The sequence below is a fragment of the Stegostoma tigrinum genome, chromosome 3 (assembly GCF_030684315.1).
Source record: "Stegostoma tigrinum isolate sSteTig4 chromosome 3, sSteTig4.hap1, whole genome shotgun sequence".
In the NCBI taxonomy this organism is placed as follows: domain Eukaryota; kingdom Metazoa; phylum Chordata; class Chondrichthyes; order Orectolobiformes; family Stegostomatidae; genus Stegostoma; species Stegostoma tigrinum.
In genome coordinates this window covers 4991433-5012076 of record NC_081356.1, presented here as the reverse complement: position 1 = coordinate 5012076, position 20644 = coordinate 4991433, and the positions used below count along the sequence as shown (strand labels likewise).

Below are 20644 nucleotides of genomic sequence, written 5' to 3'. Positions count from 1 at the left end.
AATTTATATGATTTGGTCCGTTAAGTTAGATTGTGTCATTTCCGGTTCTTTTTTGCACGAATTTGTATATGGTACGTGTTTGTTGATTGCAATGTGGATTGAAAACAAGGTTTGTCGGAATTCCCCTACGTGTCTGTGGCTGCCTTGAGCTACGATGTTCACGTCGTCCCAGTTAAATTGATAGCCTTCAATGTCCGAGTGCACTGAGATGAGGCAAAGCTTGTTGTGTCATTTGCTGCTAATGGGTGTTCGTGTAGCCTAATGGCTAGTTTCCTTCTGGTCTGGCCAATGTAATTTATGATGCAGCCATTGCACGTTTTTTTGTAAACTGCGGTGTTCCAGCATGTCATGGGTATGGTCAGAGATAGTGGGAACTGCAGATGCTGGAGAATCCAAGAATACAAAGTGTGGGGCTGGATGAACACAGCAGGCCAAGCAGTATCTTAGGAGCACAAAAGCTGACGTTTCGGGCCTAGACCCTTCATCAGAAAAGGGGGATGGGGAGAGGATTCTGAAATAAATAGGGAGAGAGGGGAAGGTGGACTGAAGATGGTTAGAGGAGAAGATAGGTGGAGAGGAGAGTATGGGTGGGGAGGTAGTGAGGGGATAGGTCAGTCCGGGGAGGACAGACAGGTCAAGGGGGTGGGATGAGGTTAGTAGGTAGGAAATGGAGGTGCGGCTTGAGGTGAGAGGAAGAACAGGTTAGGCAGGCGGGGACGAGCTGGGCTGGTTTTGGGATGCAGTGGAGGGCCTACTGTGTTCATCCAGCCCCACACATTGTTGTCATGGGTATGGGGTCTTTGTTCCTTGTGAGTGATTGTGGTAGTGTGACTGTGGGTTTGTGTGCTACCATGATTCCTAGTGGTTGTAGGAGTAGTTGTCAGTTCTGATATGTTATTGATATAGAGTAATGTTGCCAGTGTCTTGGTGCGTACTGTGTCCTCTTGATGTTGTCCATCTATTAGGCACCATGCAGATGAAGTTGTTGGGATATCCGTTATTAGCAAATACCTTGTATAGATGTTCTTCCTCCTTCTTGCATAGTTCTGGTGCATTGCAGTGTGTTGTGGCTTGTTTGAATAATGTCCTAATACAGCTTTGTTTGTGAACATTAGGGTAATTCCTATGGAAATTGAGGATTTGATCAGTGTGGGTTGCCTTCCTATATACTGGCATTTGGAACTCCCCGTTGGTCATTCATTCTACCCTGACATCTAGGAACAAAAGTTGATTGTTGTCTTCCTCTACTCTCGTAAATTTGATCACCAGGAAACCCTGTGCAATAACTAGCTAGCTCAGCGAGCCAGCCAACAACCTCAAGAAATTATTTGTCAGAATGGAAGGAAATGGTGTTGATGTTAAATATTAGTGAATTTTTGGTTTTGTCTTCAGAAGAGCAAATTATAATTTATTATATGCCCTTGTAATATTTTCTTGGACTTTTATCATTTACCATTTACCATTTTCCTCAATCTGTGTAACCAAACTGATATGTTTGCAGAATCTCTGAGGTTTTACTGCGCAGGAGAACATTCAGCCCATTGCTCCTGCCTCTTGTTCAAATGAGCATCATTACCTGCTGCTGATCTCCTGTGTTTTCCCTTAGTCTTTGCACATTTATTTTTGTCCAAATAATTATCTAATGCCCTTTGGGATATATTCTATTCTTCAAGGATTCTATAATTAAATTCTATAATTCTACAATTCTAAACACCAGTCCCTCAAAGTTTAAGTACTTTGAGATCAAAACAGTTCTGCCCATTGCACTCATTTTGAATTCAGACACTGATATGAGCAAATTTTTGCTTCTATAGATAATGGAGCCATAATTCTTTGCTTCCATTTAGCTTATCTTCATTATACCAATCATTGGCAGCTGAATGCTAAATGCTCCGCCGTCTATATATCAATATAAACATTTCAAATTTAAGTTCACAGTTGATGAAAGACATGTGTTGTTCAATCTTGTAAAAGTTAAAACATCCTTTCGTGTCCATCATCTTCTGTGTACCTTTCCTTTCACAAATTACAACTCATTCATAATTCTGCTGCACGTCTTTACAAGATCCAAAACTCTCACCTCCATGACCTGGTCCTTACTCAGCCACGTCTAATTCTTTGTACTAAGTTCAAGATTCTTCTCCTCCCCTTCACTTACAGCAATGGTACCATCCCATCTACTTCAGTGTCCCCTTGACTGTTAATTCACTGCTCTCTGACTCCTGTTTGCCTGTACATTGACAGCCAACATACCTTTATCCTTTTTCTCCAGATCACTTCTTAATGTAGCCCAGCTTTCAAAACCAAAACCTTTTGAGGTGATTTTCTGTGTTTGTGTTTTTCAACTCTGCATTCAGCCCTGCCCCTGAATTCAATTCCATATTATGTTTTTCTTCACACTTGGTGCAAGTACTTCCCTCCGATTTCAAAAATATTCTGCTTTATCTTTCTGATGTAAGTGTGGCTTGCTTGACACTCTCCCTGCTTGGAATACAACCAAATGAAGCCATAAATATAATAGTAAATAAAAACCAAAAGAACTGCGGATGCTGTAAATCAGGAACAAAAACAAAGCCGCTAGAATAGCTCAGTGATAATGGGAACTGCAGATGCTGGAGAAGCCAAGATAATAAAGTGTGAAGCTGGACGAACACAGCAGGCCAAGCAGCATCTCAGGAGCACAAAAGCTGACGTTTTGGGCTTAGACCCTTCATCAGAGAGCATCTCTGATGAAGGGTCTAGGCCCACAACGTCAGCTTTTGTGCTCCTGAGATGCTGCTTGGCCTGCTGGAATAGCTCAGCAGGTCTGGCAGCATCTGTGAAGAAGAAAGTAGAGTTAACATTTCAGGTCCGGCAACCCTTCCTCAGAACATGTCGCTTAATAACGAGTGGAATCCAATACCTCAAACTCTATCAATAGCATATCTTTCCTAATTTTACTCGTTGTTATTTCCTTTGTCCTTCCTCCGTTCTGAGGAAGGGTCACCGGACCCGAAATATAAACTCTGTTTTCTCCTTCACAGATGCTGCCACACCTGCTGAGCTATTCAGCAACTTTGTTTTTGTTCGTAGATAAGATAGACTCAGTTATGACTGTTTAAGGAAAGTGCAGTCAGAACAGGGTCATGGATTGTTGACCGTTTATTTCATGCAACATGTGGATGAGATGCCTCTACTGGAGAATTGGAGTTGTTTCATCAGAAAAATAGAAATATATTGAAAATATTAATATAGAGGTCATTTAGTTATGGATTAGATTATACCAACATATATGTCTGGACAGTAAGCAACAATTTGAAAATTATTGCTTCTATTCCCTAATGTTTAAAAATACTGACTAATAATTTTATTGGATGTAAAAATAGTTGTGCAAAGGTCATTGTTCAGATAAATTACTGTTACCAATGAGACCATTTTTATGAAGTTCAAAACTTTCCACAGACTGTAAGTGGGCACTGAGTCTTGCAATATTTTCTCACTCCTGTGTAAATATGACCTAATCAAGTATTCTTGCAGTGTTCAAAGTACATGGTGTAATATGAAGGGAAATCACCAAATTTAATATCGTTAAGAAATGCTGTATAATAATGCTGTTACACAAAAACAAGCAAATACTTTCATTGTACAGAAGGGGTTAGAATACTTGCTATTTCAGCACCTAATGGCAGTAGTAGTCATTCTAATGTCATATGTAGCATTAGCAGCAAAGTCTGTGCAACTCTGTCTAAATGATAAGCCTTCTCTAGAAAAGAGAGACATTTAATCCAGCAGCGTGCCTTCTTTTCAATATGTATTTCACTTACCAATCTCTCATAACATTATCAGTTAATGCCAATAAGGAAAATTATTTTTCCTGTCGGTTCATGTCGTCTATGAAATGGATTGAGCTGTACAAACTCAATTTGTACGCAACTTGTATTCTGACAAATTGAGAAAACTTAATTCCATCTGGGCTACATAAGTAGCTGATGTGAAAGGCTAATATCTAATCCTTGGCACTGCCCAGTTCTTAACACTTAGCAACATTTTACCAGTTGAATTGTGAAGTTCTTCCATTCTAAAATCTGTGTAAATAGATATTGAACTATAGACTTCAGATAAGAGTGTAAATTTCTTATTGAATTATATTCGTCTATCTTTATTCACTTTTGTCATCATTAGGTGCCTTGACCCAAGCCGTTCGGAATTTTGCAAAAAGCCTCGAAGGATGGCTGACAAATGCCATGAACAATATTCCGCAGCAAATGGTTCGCACCAAGGTGAGTCAAATGGAATTGTTATAGACTAAGTTAAATTGTAATCCCAATTGTTTAAAATAGAAGCTTTAAGGCAGCTCTTCTACAATGTGTGAAAGCAATATTTGGGTATATAATTCCTCAAATATCCTAGACTGATAAATACTGAATGGGTGATCTTTGCCAGTCAAGAGTTCCAAAGCTCTTGTAGACTGCCAGATTGATTTCAATTCCTCTCAACTAAGGACAAACCTGAAATGGGAAGGGGAGGATCCAATTGTAATATTCCACAAAGGAAACAACAACATGAGCAGAATTAAGAATGGTATTCTACTGATAGAGTTTGAGGTATTAGATTCCACTCAGATTATTAAGTGACATGTCAATTGACATAAAAAGGAATGGAGTAGAAAAATAGCGAAGTTTTGCTAAAACAATGCAAGGCGGTACTTAAACCACATATCGAATATTGTGAACAGTTTTGGTCGCCTCATCTAAGAAATTATATATTAGCATTGGAGACAGTCAGGAGAAAGTTCATTTGGTTAATCCCCGATATGTAAGGATTGCCCCACAAGGAGGTTGAGTAGGTTGGGTTTGCATTCAATTGAGTTTGGAATAGAGAAAAATGACCTTAATTGAAACATAGAAGAGGTGTAGGGAGTTTCTCACCGGGTGGTGATGAGTTTCCAATTCAGGAGGATTGTTACTTGTTAACAGACCAACGAGCCTCATCATTATTAAGTTCCGATCTTGTCAAATGCACCAAACAGGTTAGATGTCAAGAAGACTGAAATGGAATTGGTAAGGCTATTGTAGTTAAGTTTTAAGTTAAGGAAATCTCTGGGATATTGATGGGAAAGTTTTCGCAATATAATCCAATTAAATATCAAGGAGAACTGTTTCTGTCTTTGTGGAGATGGCCATTGTCAGGTGTTTGGGTGGCAAAAATTTTGCTTGCCACTTGTCTGAATCTTTCCCAGGCCTTTCTGCTCATGGACGTGCATTGCTTCAGTATCTGAGCAGTTCCAAGAGGTACTGAACAGAAGAATGGTTGTGTGGGGTGGAGAGAGCTTTTCCAATCTTCCCATGGTATTTTGGAGATTTGGCAAAGATTGGAAAGCGGCAAATGTGATGTCCTGTTCTGAGAAACGGTATGAAGAAGTTCCCAGTAACTGTAGTTTACATTTAGCGCAGCAAGGGTTTGGAAGCAGTAATCAGGGGACAAATTCAAAGACACTTGGAAAGTTTTGTATTAGTTAATGAGAAGCAGGACGGCTTTGTAATATGATGTGGAGGTACTGGTGTTGGACTGGGGTGGTCAAGGTCAGAAATCACAAAACACCTGCGATAGGCTTAGTCCAACAGATTTATTTGAAAACACAAGCTTTCGGAGCCTCAGTCCTCCTTCAGGTATTAGTGGGAGAGGTAGTATCAGACATAGAATTTATAAGTAAAAGATGAAAGCTTCACACCCTTGATGGCCCAGAGTCTGTTCCTCTTGCACAGAAGGGAAGGGGGGGATAGGAAGAGAGTGTAGTCACTGGGGACTCAATAGTTAGAGAGACTAATAGAAGGTTTGCTGGGAACGGAAGAGACTCACGGTTGATGTGTTGCCTCCCAGGTGCCAGGGCCCGTGATGCCTCGGATCGTGTCTTTGGGGTCCTGAAGGGAGAGGGTGACCAGCCCGAAGTCGTGGTCCACATAGGCACCAACGACATAGGCAGAGAGATAGGGATGTCAGGCAGGATTTCAGGGAGCTAGGGTGGAAGCTGAGAGCTAGAACAAACAGAGTGGTTATCTCTGGTTTGTTACCCGTGCCACATGATAGCGAGGCAAAAAACAGGGAAAGATTTCAGCTGACCATGTGGCTACAGGGATGGTGCAGGCAGGAGGGCTTCGGGTACATGGACAATTGGGGCTCATTCTGGGGAAGGTGGGACCTCTATAAACAGGATGGTCTCCACTTGAACCGGAGGGGCACTAATATCCTGGGTGGGAAATTTGCTAATGCTATTCGGGTGGATTTAAACAAGCTCAGAAGGGGAATAGGAAATTGAGGTGTAGTTCTAGTACACAGTAGGATGAGCGTAGGGAGGACATGGACAGGACCTCACTGTCACAGGAGTGTGCTGGCAGACAGCAAGCTGAATTGAAGTGTGTCTACTTTAACGCCAGGAGTATCCGGAATAAGCTAGGTGAGCTTGCAGCATGGATAGGTACCTGGGACTTCAATGTTGTGGCCATTTCGGAGACATGGGTAGAGCAGGGTCAGGAATGGATGTTGCAGGTTCCAGGGTCTAGATCTTTCATTAAGGACAGGGAAGGTGGTAAAAGAGGGGGAGGTGTGGCTTTGTTAGTCAAGGACAATATAACGGTGGCTGAAAGAACTTTTGATGAGGACTCGTCTACTGAAGTGGTATGGGCTGAGGTCAGAAACAGGAGAGGAGAGGAAACACTGGGAGTATTTTATATAGGCCTCCACAATGTTCCAGGGATGTGGAGGAGAGGATTGGCAAAATATTCTGGGCAGGAGTGAAAGAAACAGCGAAAGAAGGTGGGAAGTTGTGTGTGGACCCTGTGAAGATCGGAGAGGTGCTAAATGATTATTTCTCATCTGTTTTCACTGAGGAACAGGAGAATATTGTAGAGGAGATGACTGAGTTACAGGCTACTAGGAATAAAAGGATTAAGGTTAGTGTTATCAATTCTAGAAGGTGTGAAGGTAGATAAATCCCCTGGGCCGGGTGGGATTTTTACGAGGATTGCCTGGGAAGCTAGGGAGGTGGGTGGCGGAGCTTTGGCCTTGATCTTTGAGTCCTCATTGTCAACAGGTTTAGTACCAGAGGACTGGAGGATTGCAAATGTTGTGTCCTTGTTCAAGAAGGGCAGTAGGGATGACTCAGGTAATTATAGACCTGTGAGCCTTACGTCTGTTGTAGAAAAAGTTTTGGAAAGTATTATAAGAGACAGGATTTATAATCATCTAGCAAACAACAATTTGACTGGAGATAGTCAGCATGGATTCGTCAAGGGCACGTCATGTCTCCCAAACCTCATTGAGTTTTTTGAGAAGGTGACCAAGCATGTGGATGAGGGAAGGGCAGTTGACGTGATGTACATGGACTTCAGTAAAGCCTTTGATAAGGCTCCACGTGGTAGGCTTTTGGAGAAAATACAGAGGCATGGGATTGAGGGAGATTTAACAGTTTGGATTAGAAACTGGCTTTCTGTAAGAAGGCAACAAGTGGTGGTTGATGGAAAATAGCCTGGAGTCAGGTCACTGGTGGTGTGCCTCAAGGATCTGTTTTGGGACCACTGCTGTTTGTCATTTTTATAAATGGGTTAACAAGTTTTCAGATGACACTAAAGTCAGTGGTGTGGTGGAGAGTGTGGAAGGATGTTGCAGGTTGCAGGGAGACCTGGATAAACTGCAGAATTGGCTGAAAGGTGGCAAATGGAGTTTAATATGGATAAATGTGAGGTGATTCACTTTGGGAGGAATAATAGGAAGGCAGAATACTGTGTCAATGGAAAGCTTCTTGGTAGTGTGGATGTACAGAGGGATCTTGGTGTCCATGTACATAGATCCCTGAAAGTTGCCACCCAGGTTGATAATGCTGTTAAGAAGGCTTACGGTGTGTTAGGTTTTGTTGGTAGAGAGGTTGAGTTCCGGAGCCATGATGTCATGCTGCAACTGTACAAAATGCCAGTGAGGCCTCATTTGGAATATTGCGTGCAGTTCTGGTCGCCCCATTACAGGAAGGATGTGGAAACATTGGAAAAGGTGCAGAGGAGATTTAGCAGGATGTTGCCTGGTCTGGAGCGCAGGCCCTATGAAGAAAGGCTGAGGGACTTGGGTCTGTTCTCATTGGAGAGAAGGAGGCTAAGAGGGGATTTAATAGAAACATGCAAGATGATCAGAGGATTAGATAGGGTGGACAGTGAAAGTCTTTCTCCGAGGATGATGACTTCAGCTTGTACAAGGGACATGGCTACAAATTGAGGGGTGATAGATTTAGGACAGATGTCAGGGGCAGGTTCTTTATTCAGAGAGTGGTAAGGGCGGGCGTGGAACGCCCTGCCTGCCGATGTAGTTAACTCAGCCACATTAGGAGCATTTAAACAGCCCTTGGATAAGCATATGGATGATGATGGGATAGTGTAGGGGGAGGGTCTTAGATTAGTTCAATATCGAGGGCCTAAGGGCCTGTTCTGCACTGTATTGTTCTATGAGGATGTACTAAACAAACTTGAGATGCTGTTAAATCTTTCATCAGTTAGAAGGTTTTAATTAATTTTTATATATATAAATTCCCGAATTCCTTTGAAGTTACTCTCCTGAGAGAACTAACCAATTTATCAGTGATCCCACCACACTGTACACCCTCTCACACCCACACGTGCACATGAATACACACACACTCACACAGATCCTCTCTCATACACATGTGCGCACACACGTTTTCTCTCTGTCTAACCCCCAGAAACATGCACATGCACACACTCTTCACCTCCCCCCCCTCAATTACATGCACAGACATATTCTGTCTCTCCCTCACAAATGTGCATGCACTCGCACCCTCACCCACCCACCCAGAACTAAACAGATTTTGATTGAAAAGGAACTCGGGTGCTGGAGGCAAGCAGGAAAGTCAAGCTGAAGCTATAGTCAGATTAGCCATGATCTTATCGAGTGCTAGAGTAGGCTCAAGGCCTACTGGTCCATTTCTTAGATAATTGCATTAATTTTAACGTCACTCTCAAAATGACAGATGGGGCATTGTTTAATACCTTTTGTTAGACCGTGACCTTTGGTTCAAAGACATTTACGTGTTTAGTTCTTGATATTTTCTTTCCCACTTGAATGATCTAGAGTAGTTCTTTGTTGTATCATACACAGATTGTTTTCTAATATGATATTTATGTCTCAAGGTATTATCCATTCCCATTGTTCAGTTTCTTAGAATGATAGGGTTTACAGTGATGATATTGTTGTTCATCAGATTTTATTTCAGAACATCATTCCTCTCTTTAATGTACTAGAGCCTGAGTAATTGTGCTTCAGACCTATTGCTCTTCATTTTCATTTTCCAAACTGTGTGCATTAATATGGATGTAAAGTCATGTGTGAATTGCTCCATCTGTATGCTGAAAGTTTCCTTTCAAGTAGGAGGGTAGAATTATAATGTTGAATCAATAAACAAATAAGGTTAACAGTGAGGGGTTGCTGGTGTTAGACATTCGTTCTCTTACCTGAATTTTTGGCTTTGTCCTGTTCTTTGTAATATTCTGCCCTTGCTTTTACTCGGCGTTACAACCCGTGATTTGGTTTCAGAGTCAACTGACTATACAAAATAAGGGAGCTTCAGGATTATGATCGAGCTTTCCTAACATCCACGTAATTGCATTAAAATTGACAATACACGTGTGTTAATCTGCGTTAGAATAAAATTATGCTGTTGTATTACGTCAGCTATGGCTCAGTTAGTAGCATTCTCACCTGAGTCAGAAAGTTGTAGGTATCAAGTTCCATTCAAGAGATGAGAACTGAAAAATTCTAGACTGATATTTAAGAGTACTGCACTGTTGGAGATGCCAGCATTTGGAGAGACTTTAAACTGAGGTCTCCCCTTGTCTCTGAGATGGATGTAAGAGTCCCCTGGCAGCAACATATTACTGACATTAAAACAGTAATTATAATTCAAATATAAGAAATTATTTATAAATTGCTGAGGGATGCCCTGAATTCAGGGTCCACAATTCCCTCACTCATGCCTTCATCCCTCCTTAGCCATCCATCCCTCCCTCCATAGGTCGGGCTAACTAACCTACCCTCCTCTCAACCCTTTATCCCTCCCAACATGTAGCCTTTCTTCCATTCACCGCTCCTTCCTGCCATCAATCCAAAGATACAGAAAAGCCTGTAATAATTTCAAGAACCACATGCTTTAACTTTCTTTGTATTTGCACATTTTTTGATAGGTTGGAGCTGTAAGTGCCTTTGCTCAGACACTGCGTAGATATACGTCCCTTAATCATTTAGCTCAAGCTGCTCGAGCTGTGCTGCAAAACACATCTCAAATTAACCAGATGCTCAGTGACCTCAATCGTGTAGACTTCGCCAATGTCCAGGTAAGCTTCAAGACTGTGGAGGATCAGTTTTTATCCAATGTGTGCAGGAGGGTTTCCTGACACAGTGTGTAGTTAGGCCAACAAAAGGTGAGGCCACATTGGATTTGGTACTGGGTAATGAACCAGGCCAGGTGTTAGATTTGGAGGTAAGTGAGCACTTTGGTCATAGTGACCACAATTCGGTTATGTTTACTTTAGCGATGGAAAGGGATAGGTGTATACCACAGGATAAGAATTATAGCTGGGGAAAAGGCAATTATGAGGCAATTAGGCAAGATTTAGGATGCAGAGGACAGGGAAGGAAACTGCAGGGGCTGGGCACAATTGAAATGTGGAGCTTGTTCAAGGAACAGCTACTGCTTGTCCATGATAAGTATGTACCTGTCAGGCAGGGAGGAAGTGGTCGAGTGAGGGAACCTTGGTTTACTGAAGAAGTTGAATCTCTTGTCAAGTCGAAGAAGGATGCTTGTGTAAAGATGAGGCGTGAAGGCTCAGTTTACGGCGCTTGAGAGTTACAGGTTAGCCAGGAAGGAGCTAATGACAGAGCTAAGAAGATCCAGGAGGGGACATGAGAGGTCTTTGGCAGGTAGGATTAAGGAAAACCCTAAAGCTTTCTATCGGTATGTCAGGAATAAAAGAATGACTAGAGTAAGATTAGGGCCAGTCAAGGACAATAGTGGGAAGTTGTGCGTGGAGTCCAAAGAGATAGGAGAGGCACTAAATGAATATTTTTCATCGGTATTCACACAGGAAAAAGACAATGTTGTTGAGGAGAATACTGAGATACAGGCTATTAAAGTAGATGAGACTGAGGTTCACAAGGAGGAGGTGTAAGCAATTCTGCAAAGTGTGAAAATTGATAAGTCCCCTGGGCTGGATGGGTTGTATCCTAGGATTCTCTGGGAAGCTAGGGAGGAGATTGCAGAGCCTTTGGCTTTGATCTTTACGTTGTCATTGTCTACAGGAATAGTGCCAGAAGACTGGAGGATAGCAAATGTTGTCCTCTTGTTCGAGAAGGGGAGGAGGGACAATCCTGGTAATTATAGACCAGTGAGCCTTACTTCTGTTGTGGGTTAGTGTTGGAAAGGATTATAAGAGAGAGGATTTATAATCATCTAGAAAGGAATAATTTGATTAGGGATAGTCAACACAGTTTTGTGAAGGGTAGGTTGTGCCTCGCAAACCTTTTTGAGTTCTTTGAGAAGGTGACCAAACAGGTGGATGAGGGTAAAGCAGTTGAAGTGATGTATATGAATTTCAGTAAAGCGTTTGATAAGGATCCCCACGGTCAGCTATTGTAGAAAATACAGAAGCATGGGATTGAGGATGATTTAGTAGTTTGGATCAGAAATTGACTAGCTGTCAGAAGACAGAGGGTGGTGGTTGATGGGAAGTGTTCATCCTGCAGTTCACTTACTAGGGGTGTACCACAGAGATCTGTTTTGGGGCCACTGCTGTTCGTTGCTGAAATTTACAGGGACTGATGTCACATGACTTTGCACTGACTTTCAGGCCTGGTGACACAAATCGCCTGCTCTCAGTATGGGTCTAGCCCTGTGCAATCCTTTGACCTGCAGCTATTACACAGACATAGAGGTGGCATGTTTCAGGACAATTGCTGCAAAAAGAAGGGGTAAGAAAACTTCTGATAGGTTTACTACAGGCTGAACGTTGCAACTGCCTCCATACACCTTGCTTTACAGCATGGAATGTTCCCTGTGATTCATACCATAACAAAACAGAATTTTTTGCTGCCAGTTGGTATGTGACAACAGGTGGAGAATCATGCTCGTCAATTCCAGTCGCATTGCCTTTGTTCAACAGCAGTCCCCTGTACCGTCTCAAATGAGGTAATTGCCTATGCTCTATCATGCAGTTACTTACACTCTTAATCATGCACTTACTCTGTCACTCTTATTTTCTCACATTTGTGCCTGTGCACCTGCTGTCACTCTTGCACAGTCTCGTTCTTGCACACTGACTCACATTTGTCACGCTTGCTCACATATTCCCTCATTCTCATATCAGCTCATTCTCTCTCTCTCTCTCTCTGACAATCTTGCATACTCTCATTCGATCTATCCTTCGCATTTGCTCACTCTCCCTCATTCTCCCACTAGCCTATATTCTCCTTTGCTCTTGTGTACTCATGCTCATTCTCTCATTCCCATGCACTTGCTCCCCTGGTCCACACGTTCACTTGCTCCTTCATTCTGCACCAGCTGGCTCTCGCTCACTCTTTCCCGCTCATTCACTTACCCTCTTTCTCAAATTAGTTCATATACCTCTCATTCTTTCGTGCGCGCTCTTACATTCATTCCTCTCCTCCCTCGCAAGGGCCCAGGGGTCACTGTCCCATTTAGTGCCTGCCAGTTCCACTTGAATGTTTTAACTACACACTTTGACCATTCAGATTAGTAAGCTGCTGGCTTCCTGGCTTCTCTGGAAGTGGACGCTCCACTGTTTGGCATTGATTACACCCTTGTCTCCTGAACATTGAGTCTAAGGAATACCAGAAGATTGCTAGGCCATTGGCTGACCATTTTCACTCTCATTTCCATTAGCAATTTTGGATGAATCTTGTCTGGTGCTGCTGTCTTTATCAGCTTTAAGTACAAACTATCCAGAACACCCTTTGTCACCAATTTTAAATCCTTCAGAAGTCTGTAATTCCACCACTTTCACCATGACCTGAACAGCTTGATCTTTTGTTTTTGATGAAGACAAACGTATGATATGCATTTAATACCTGAATCCTGACTTTAAGCCTAATCTTTTTGATATTTAATTGGTCCTGCTGCTCCTTTTAGCATATTCATATTTGACTGTATTTCCTTCTTGTGTATTATGCCCGTAGTCAGAAATTGCATGACACCAGCTTGTAATTCAAAAGGTTTATTTGAAGTCACAAGCGTCCAAAGTGTTGCCTCTTTGTCAGGTGGTGTCACAATTGGCAATGGTCAGCCAATGGCCTAGCAATCTTCTGGTATTCCTTAGACTCAATGTTCAGGAGACAAGGGTGTAATCAATGCCAAACAGTGGAGCGTCCACTTCCAGAGAAGCTCTGAAGGCTTATGATTTCAAATAAACCTGTTAGACTCTAACCTGGTGTCATGTGACTCCTGACTTTGTCCAATCCCAGTCCAGTACCAGCACCTGCACATCATATTATCCCCAAGTTAGTTGTCAAACGTACATTTTCTTCTTCCTAATCTTGACTTCTTTCACAATCCAGTAATTGTCTGCCCTATCCGTCCAACTCATGGGAATACACCTTGACTATGTGCAAAATATCACAACTTTGAATGCAGCACATTGTTCAAGTACTGTTTTGCTTGGCCACTTTTGATTCCAGTTTATCCTGTCCAGATTCAGTGTTACCTCAAGTTGACCTGGATAATGATTATACTTTAAACATTTCATACTCTTTTCCAGAGCCAGCCTAACCTTAACGATAAAATGGTCACCATTCCCGAAACGTTTCCACCTGACACTTAATCCATACCGCCCACCCCATTCTCAAGAGCTTGGTCCAACAATGCCTCATTTCTTGTTGGACTGGAGGTGTACTGCAATAGAAAATTTCCACTAACAGATTCTAGAAATTCCTGCACTTTCCTGCCCTTTACACCACTACGATCCCAGCCTATATTCAGAGAGTTAAAAATCTCTGCCTTGAATCTGCCTAATCCATACTACTTGCATCTTTTGAATTTCCTTGAAATTTTTATTCTGTACATCTTTTTAACTCAGTGGCCTTTGGATAATACCAAACACTGTTATTGCACTGGCTTTTTTGTTGCTTCGCTGTCACCAAATGGATTTTGTCCCTGACCTTACTAGGACAGTCCATGTCTCTTCAGGAATCCAGTGTTATCCTTATTCAATAAAGCCACCCCATCCCTTCTTTACCTGCTTTTTCTGAACATTTTAACACACTGCTACAGTATACTGCTACATGGAAAATTTTACATTCACCGAAACGTAAATGACTTCAAGCAGAAATTGAACTTCGAAACTGAGCAGAAACTGTTGACAAATGTATCTAGTCTACTTAAAGATTACCTTAAATTCTGACGAAAAATTACTAAGTAATCAGAATCTACACACAGCACAATTTGAACGGGAATTTTTTTATATTTCTATGAGAAAGTTCTTTCTGAATCCTGTTTTATTATATAGATTCATTGCTTTTAGTATTTTATGCTGCAATTTTGAACCTTTTATCATTGTAACAAAGTTCTTAATGTCACTGATGTATACAGCCAGTAGGAACTTTGTCTACTTTGGTTCAAAGTTCATAAATCATTTGCATAAAACTTTACTTACCTTCTTTCTGCGTTGGCATAAAGCCCAAATCTCTCTCTGGTAGACCTTGTAATGTTTCAGTCCTGAAATCTGAACGTCAGATCACTATATCCAGATCGTGACACTTCACATCTCCCTGTCATTAAAATTAATTATCAGGAAACAGGAAGCATCACAAAGCAGGCATACTGGCATCTGCATCTGGTTCTCTAGTTAACAATTCTGTCAGTCAGAAATCCCCTCCAGGTGCCTTGCCTCACAAAAGGAGTCAGTTCAATTTCTTGGTTAAGCAATAATCTATTTCTATATTATATACTTTACCTAACTTCACATTCACCACATTGCTGTTCCATAGGTTAAATCTAGGTTGGCATGAACTTAGAGACTCCTACATGGAGGTCAGCACACTCAGTCCGTGGCACTTTTGCCTTTCTGGCGATTGATTTTTATGAAGAGAACTTTTGCATCTTTTTAAATGCATGATCCTTTAAGCCAAACATTGATTAGGTTTTTGGTAAGTTAGCCCTGTACTAAACAGAATTACTCCTTATTGGAGTAGGAAAGTCTGTTTTTCATTGCAAGTAGTCCCCAATTTAATTTTAATCAGTAACAGTAGGCTTCACATTTTTAGAAAAGTTTTAATCTTATTTCCTGTACAGAGATTTCTGAGGCCGCTTTAATGACCTCCATTATGTGCCCATTCCTTTACCAAGCAGAAGCATGGTTTGCCAAGATGTCAACCTCTGCTACAATCAGTAGTGGCTGAACTGTTATGTCGTTGGTATTGCATCATCTGAAGGCACTCCAATTGACTTCAGCAGCAGCAAGTTTAGAATAATCAGGATCTTCCTTTTTTTTCGTTAAATTGTCTTTGAGTAAGAATTCAATAATAAAACTTTAAATTATTCTATGTTTGGCAACTTTCTTTCTTTGAAGGGCCCAACAGAGAGAACCCGTTTAAAATCTTTCATGTTGGAAATATAATTCTGAAATTAGGTTTATTATTGGACATAAAATACTAAAATTTACCCAAAATTGCTCTTTCCTGGATTGACTTGCCTGTTAAAAACCTATTTACCGAACATTTGCTAAGCTTATCAGCACCGCTCTTGTTTTTCTTCTTCTGCAAAGAAACTCTGCAAAAAAAACTACGAAGAGCTGCACCCTGATGCCCCACTTGTTTGTAATTTATGTGAATTCTGTTCTCTAATGCCATAAGCTAAATGAAGCTGATATTGTGGGTATTGCAGTGCATGACAAAGGTATTGTTGTAATTATTTCCAAAATCTGAAAGCACTCTGTACCATTAAATTGAAAAAAGTACTTGTGACTTTTGAAAGGAACCAAGTTTAGAGCAGCAAAGTTGCCTCAACTATGGCAAAATAGTCAGTGATTGTAGGTTGACAACATTCATAGTGGAACTAAATTGTTCGCGTGAATGCCACAGCTGTTTGTAAAGCTACATCTGAATTTTAGAATTCCATTAGTGTGGACTGTAAATTTGTTTTAATTTGCTGCTTTCTCACACTGGGTCAGATATGATTTTGGAGTCAAACCAAATGCAGCCTTTTTAAGATTATATGTGATAAAAGCATAATCTGTGCCTATTTGTAAATCCAGTGCTGTTAGTATTAGACCATAACACCATAAGATATAGGAACAGAATTGGGCCATTCACCCCATTGAGCCTGCTCTGCCATTTGATCATGGCTGATATGTTTCTCAAACTCGTTCTTCTCCTTTCTCCCTTAACCTTTGGTATCCTTACTAGTCAAGAACCTATTCATTTCTGTCTTGAAGACAGTCGGTGACTGGGTCTCCACAGCCTTCTATTGCAGTGAGTTTCACAGGTTCACTTCTCTCTGGCTGAGAAATTTCTCCACATCTCAGCTCTGAAGGGTCATCCCTTCACTCTAAGGTTGAACCCTCAAGTTTCAGTCTCTCCTACTAGTGGAAATATCTTCTCCATGTGCACTGTATCCAAGCCTCTTGGTATGCTTTAAGTTTCAATAAGACGGTCTCCCCCCCATCTTTCTAAACTCCTTAGAAATCTTGCTTAGAAATATTATACCTGTACAGTTGACAATATTTTCCTATGGCTGGGGTTTGAGCACATTGTTAAGACAATATGGAGGAAACTTTATTTCATCTCGAAATATTTTATCCTTGTCCACTATAGTCAATGGATAAATAGCCAATAAAGTATTTCATTCTCTGATATTAACATTCTTCAATTTGCTGTAAACAAGAATTAACTTTTCAGCAAAACAGAAAAGAATTCAGGTGGGACCTCCCTAACCTGTTCTTCCTCTCACCCATCCCTTCCTCCCACCCCAAGCCGCACCCCCATCTCCTACCTACTAACCTCATCTCACCTCCTTGACCTGTCCGTCTTCCCTGGACTGACCTATCCCCTCCCTACCTCCCCACCTATACTCTCTCCACCTGTCTTCTTTTCTGTCCATCTTCGGTCCACCTCCCCCTCTCTCCCTATTTATTCCAGAACCCTCACCCCATCCCCCTCTCTGATGAAGGGTCTAGGCCCGAAACGTCAGTTTTTGTGCTCCTGAGATGCTGCTTGGCCTGCTGTGTTCATCCAGCCTCACATTTTATTATCAGGTGGGAGCAGGCAGTGTTTTGTGTTCTAATGCGTTCACATATTTAGTGGTAGTTATATTTTCAGTTACAGTTTAGATATATGATTCTTCACAAACCTAAAGAAGAAAACAGAAAATTACTCCTTCTCAACTGTTATCGAATTTTTTTCTGGTGAAAACAAACAATCATTCTGTAGAGGAATGGAAACTGGATTTCCTCAAATCACTTCAGGGTCTCTTTAAGAAATATATATATATTATTTTTAAATTTATAAATTAAATTTTGTTTTGAAACTTCATCGGTGTTTCCATTGAGGTTACACACTTTGGTAGGAAGAATCAAAAAGCATGACAGTTATTTAAATGGAGAGAAAATCCAAGAAAATGCCACATACAGTGATCTGGGTGTTCTTGCATACGAAACACAAAATATAGGATGCAAATGCAATAAATAATTGCAAAGGCAAAAGGAATTTTGGCCTATAATGCTCAGGATTTGGAGTTTAAAAGTAGGGGCATCCAGTTCTGGTCCCTGTATTTTAGGAAATGACATACTGGCATGGGAGGCAGTTCAAAAGGGCTTCACTTGGCTGCTTCCTGGGATGAAGGGGGTAACTTATCAAGAATGGCTAAACAGGTTAGGCCTTTATTCCTTTGCATTTAGAAGAATTAGGGATGATCTTATACAAGATGCTGAGATGATTTGATAGGGTAGACGTTGAGAACATGATAGGGAATGGAGAAGAAGTTATGGAATAAGATGACATTTGTTTAAATCCAAGCGGAGACAATGGCCTACTGATATTATCGCTGGATTTTTAATCCAGATACTCGGGTGATGTCCTGGGGACCTGGGTTTGAATCTTGCCAAGGTAGATGGTGGTGGTTAAATTCAATAAAAATTGGATTTAGATATTGATTTATTGTTACATGTTTAGAAAAATACAGTGTTATATGCAAAGCATCACTGCGCTCCAGTGCAGTGCTGAAAACGATGCAAGATTTTACTGCAGTAGAGTACATCTTTATCTCTTCCTGTTCCTCCTCTGCTGCTCCTCCAGTCACTGCTTGACATTGGCCACAGTCTCCGAAACAGGCTCCTCTGTCTCAGAGACAAGATCTGGGGTCTCGGTTACAGGCCTCTTGCTGTCGCCACAGTCTCAATTCTGCATCCGGGCTGGAGCCATGGGCCTGGGGATGCACAGGTTCTGTACTTCCTGTCCCTCATCTGATGCTTCTCTAGACGCTGCCACCAGTCATCGGTTGTAGGGGTCTTCTACCGTCCCTTTTGCCAACCATTCCACTCCTTAAGGTGTCTGAGCCTAACTGCATACCTGGACCATCAGCTCAGCCTGCAACTTCAGGCTGGGGGCTTCAGCCCAGGACTTGCTCCTTACGCAACGTGCTGTTACTGCTACCATCACTGGAGGCTTCCTCCACCACCACTCTCCAGGCTTTAAAGGAGAAAGGGGAAAAAAGAAAGCATCTGGAAGTAAGAGTTAATTGACAGCTGGGAATCCATTTTCGATTGTCAGAAAAGCCCAACTGATTCTTTAAGGAGGAACCACTAATGTCCTTTTAAGGAAGGAAACTGCATCCTTATCTGGTCTGACCTACACGTAACTCCTGACCCACAGCACTTAACTGGCCTCTGTGCAATTAGGCATGGGTATAAATGCTGGCCTAGCCAGCTTTGTCCTATTCTGTGAATGAAAAAAAGATAGTTACAGCATGGCATCTGTCTGACAAAGTTGAAGAGAGGCTAAGTGTATCCTGTGATAAACAATAAACAGAACAAATCCTTCTCTACCAATTAACACCTATCAGTCTATTCTCAGTCATCAGCAAAATGATAGCATTGTCGATGACATCTTCCATTAAGTGGTACATACAAAACAGTACCTGCTCATTTGAAATCAGTCTGGCTTTCACCAGAGGTTAATCTCATTGGTCTGAGCTTGGACTAAAGAGTTGAACTCAAGATGAAGTGAGAATGACTGCTCTTAATGTCAAGGCAATATTTAACCAGCTGTGATATCAAGGAGACTTAGCGAAACTGAAGTGAATGGAAATGGGATCTTACTGTTCACAAAAGATGTGGTTCATCTTGGGCAATCGTCTGAGTCTTAGGACACCGCTAAAATAGTTCCTCAGGGTCCTGTGCTAGGCCCCAACAAATTTGCAAGTTAACTTTATGCTTGGCCAGTACTTGTGGATGAGGTAAAATGAAAAACAGATGACTGGGAGTATGCCAAGGCAATTTTCCATTATCGAGCTAATGTAGCTATCCAAGTAGATTGAACACTCAGCCTTTCTTTTTTCTGTAGAGATCAACGTTGGTATTTTTCTGCTCATGAGTGAATTATGCTTGAGACCACAACTAAGTTACATTCCCGAATCAGTCTCATCATTTCATCACAATGTCGAATGCTCCCAGGAGAGATGCAACCACAGCTACCTGCAAAATTTTTCACTCCTTTCACCTTTTTTCCAAATGAAGTTAGTCTAAGGGCTCCATGACATGGACTAATGTGAAAATAAGCAAATGGTTACATCCATGGGAGGAAGAAAGTAGGGACTGACTCAAATGCAACAACGCAAGCAAAAAATATCCGACTCTGTCCCAATAGGTTGTCATCATTCTGAGCTAACGGGAACTGAGATTTTAACCATTGGTGAAAGATATCCATCCTGTCAGTATTTGAACAAAATCTGCAGTGTTAGAAAAATGACAAATTTAGGAAAAAAGTAGGTTTCTTCCCACTCCCCAAAGATGTGCAGGCTAGGTGGATTGGCCGTGGGAAATGCAAGCTTATAGGGATGGGGAGGATTGCGTGGGGGATGGTGGCGGTGTGGTGGGCATTGATCTGCTTTTTGGATGTGGGGGCTCGATGGGTCGATTGGCCTGCTTTCATAATGAAGGTATTCTTTGATTCTAAATCAGTTGCTTCAACAGTGACCTCACCATCTTAACTTTGGAGTGGAGATGTTTGCTGCTGATTGTGTAATGTTCAGTACCATTTGTGACAACTCAGATTCTGAAGTGGTCCTTGTCCAAATGCACCAAGATCTGCAAAACATTGAGGATTCGGCCACTTTGTGTTATACAAATATTAGGAAATAACCGTACATAAGAAGAGATCATCTAATCATCTCAAAGTTGTACAGCATCTAGGAGAAGCAGCCCACTTGATTGATACCCCATTGACCACCTTAAACATTCACTTTGTCCACTACATTTACACAATGGCAGCAGTGTGTGTCATCTAAGCTGTGTAACAGCTCATCAAGGCTTCTTCAACAGTACATCCGCAAACTGTAATTTCAAGCACCTAAAAAGACAAAGGCAACAGATGCATAGTAACACCA

At 41.5% G+C, this 20644-nt stretch overlaps 1 protein-coding gene across 5 annotated transcripts in view; it reads left to right on the top strand.

Moving 5' to 3' along the window:
* Positions 1-20644, top strand: part of LOC125450901 (transcription factor RFX3-like) — a 235452-nt gene that overhangs the window by 197977 nt on the left and 16831 nt on the right. For all 5 annotated transcript variants that reach the window (XM_048527267.2, XM_048527264.2, XM_048527265.2 and 2 more), the window contains 2 exons: positions 4162-4259; positions 10221-10370. In XM_048527267.2, the coding sequence (XP_048383224.1) occupies positions 4162-4259; positions 10221-10370 (248 nt within the window). The remainder of the gene's footprint in view (positions 1-4161; positions 4260-10220; positions 10371-20644) is intronic.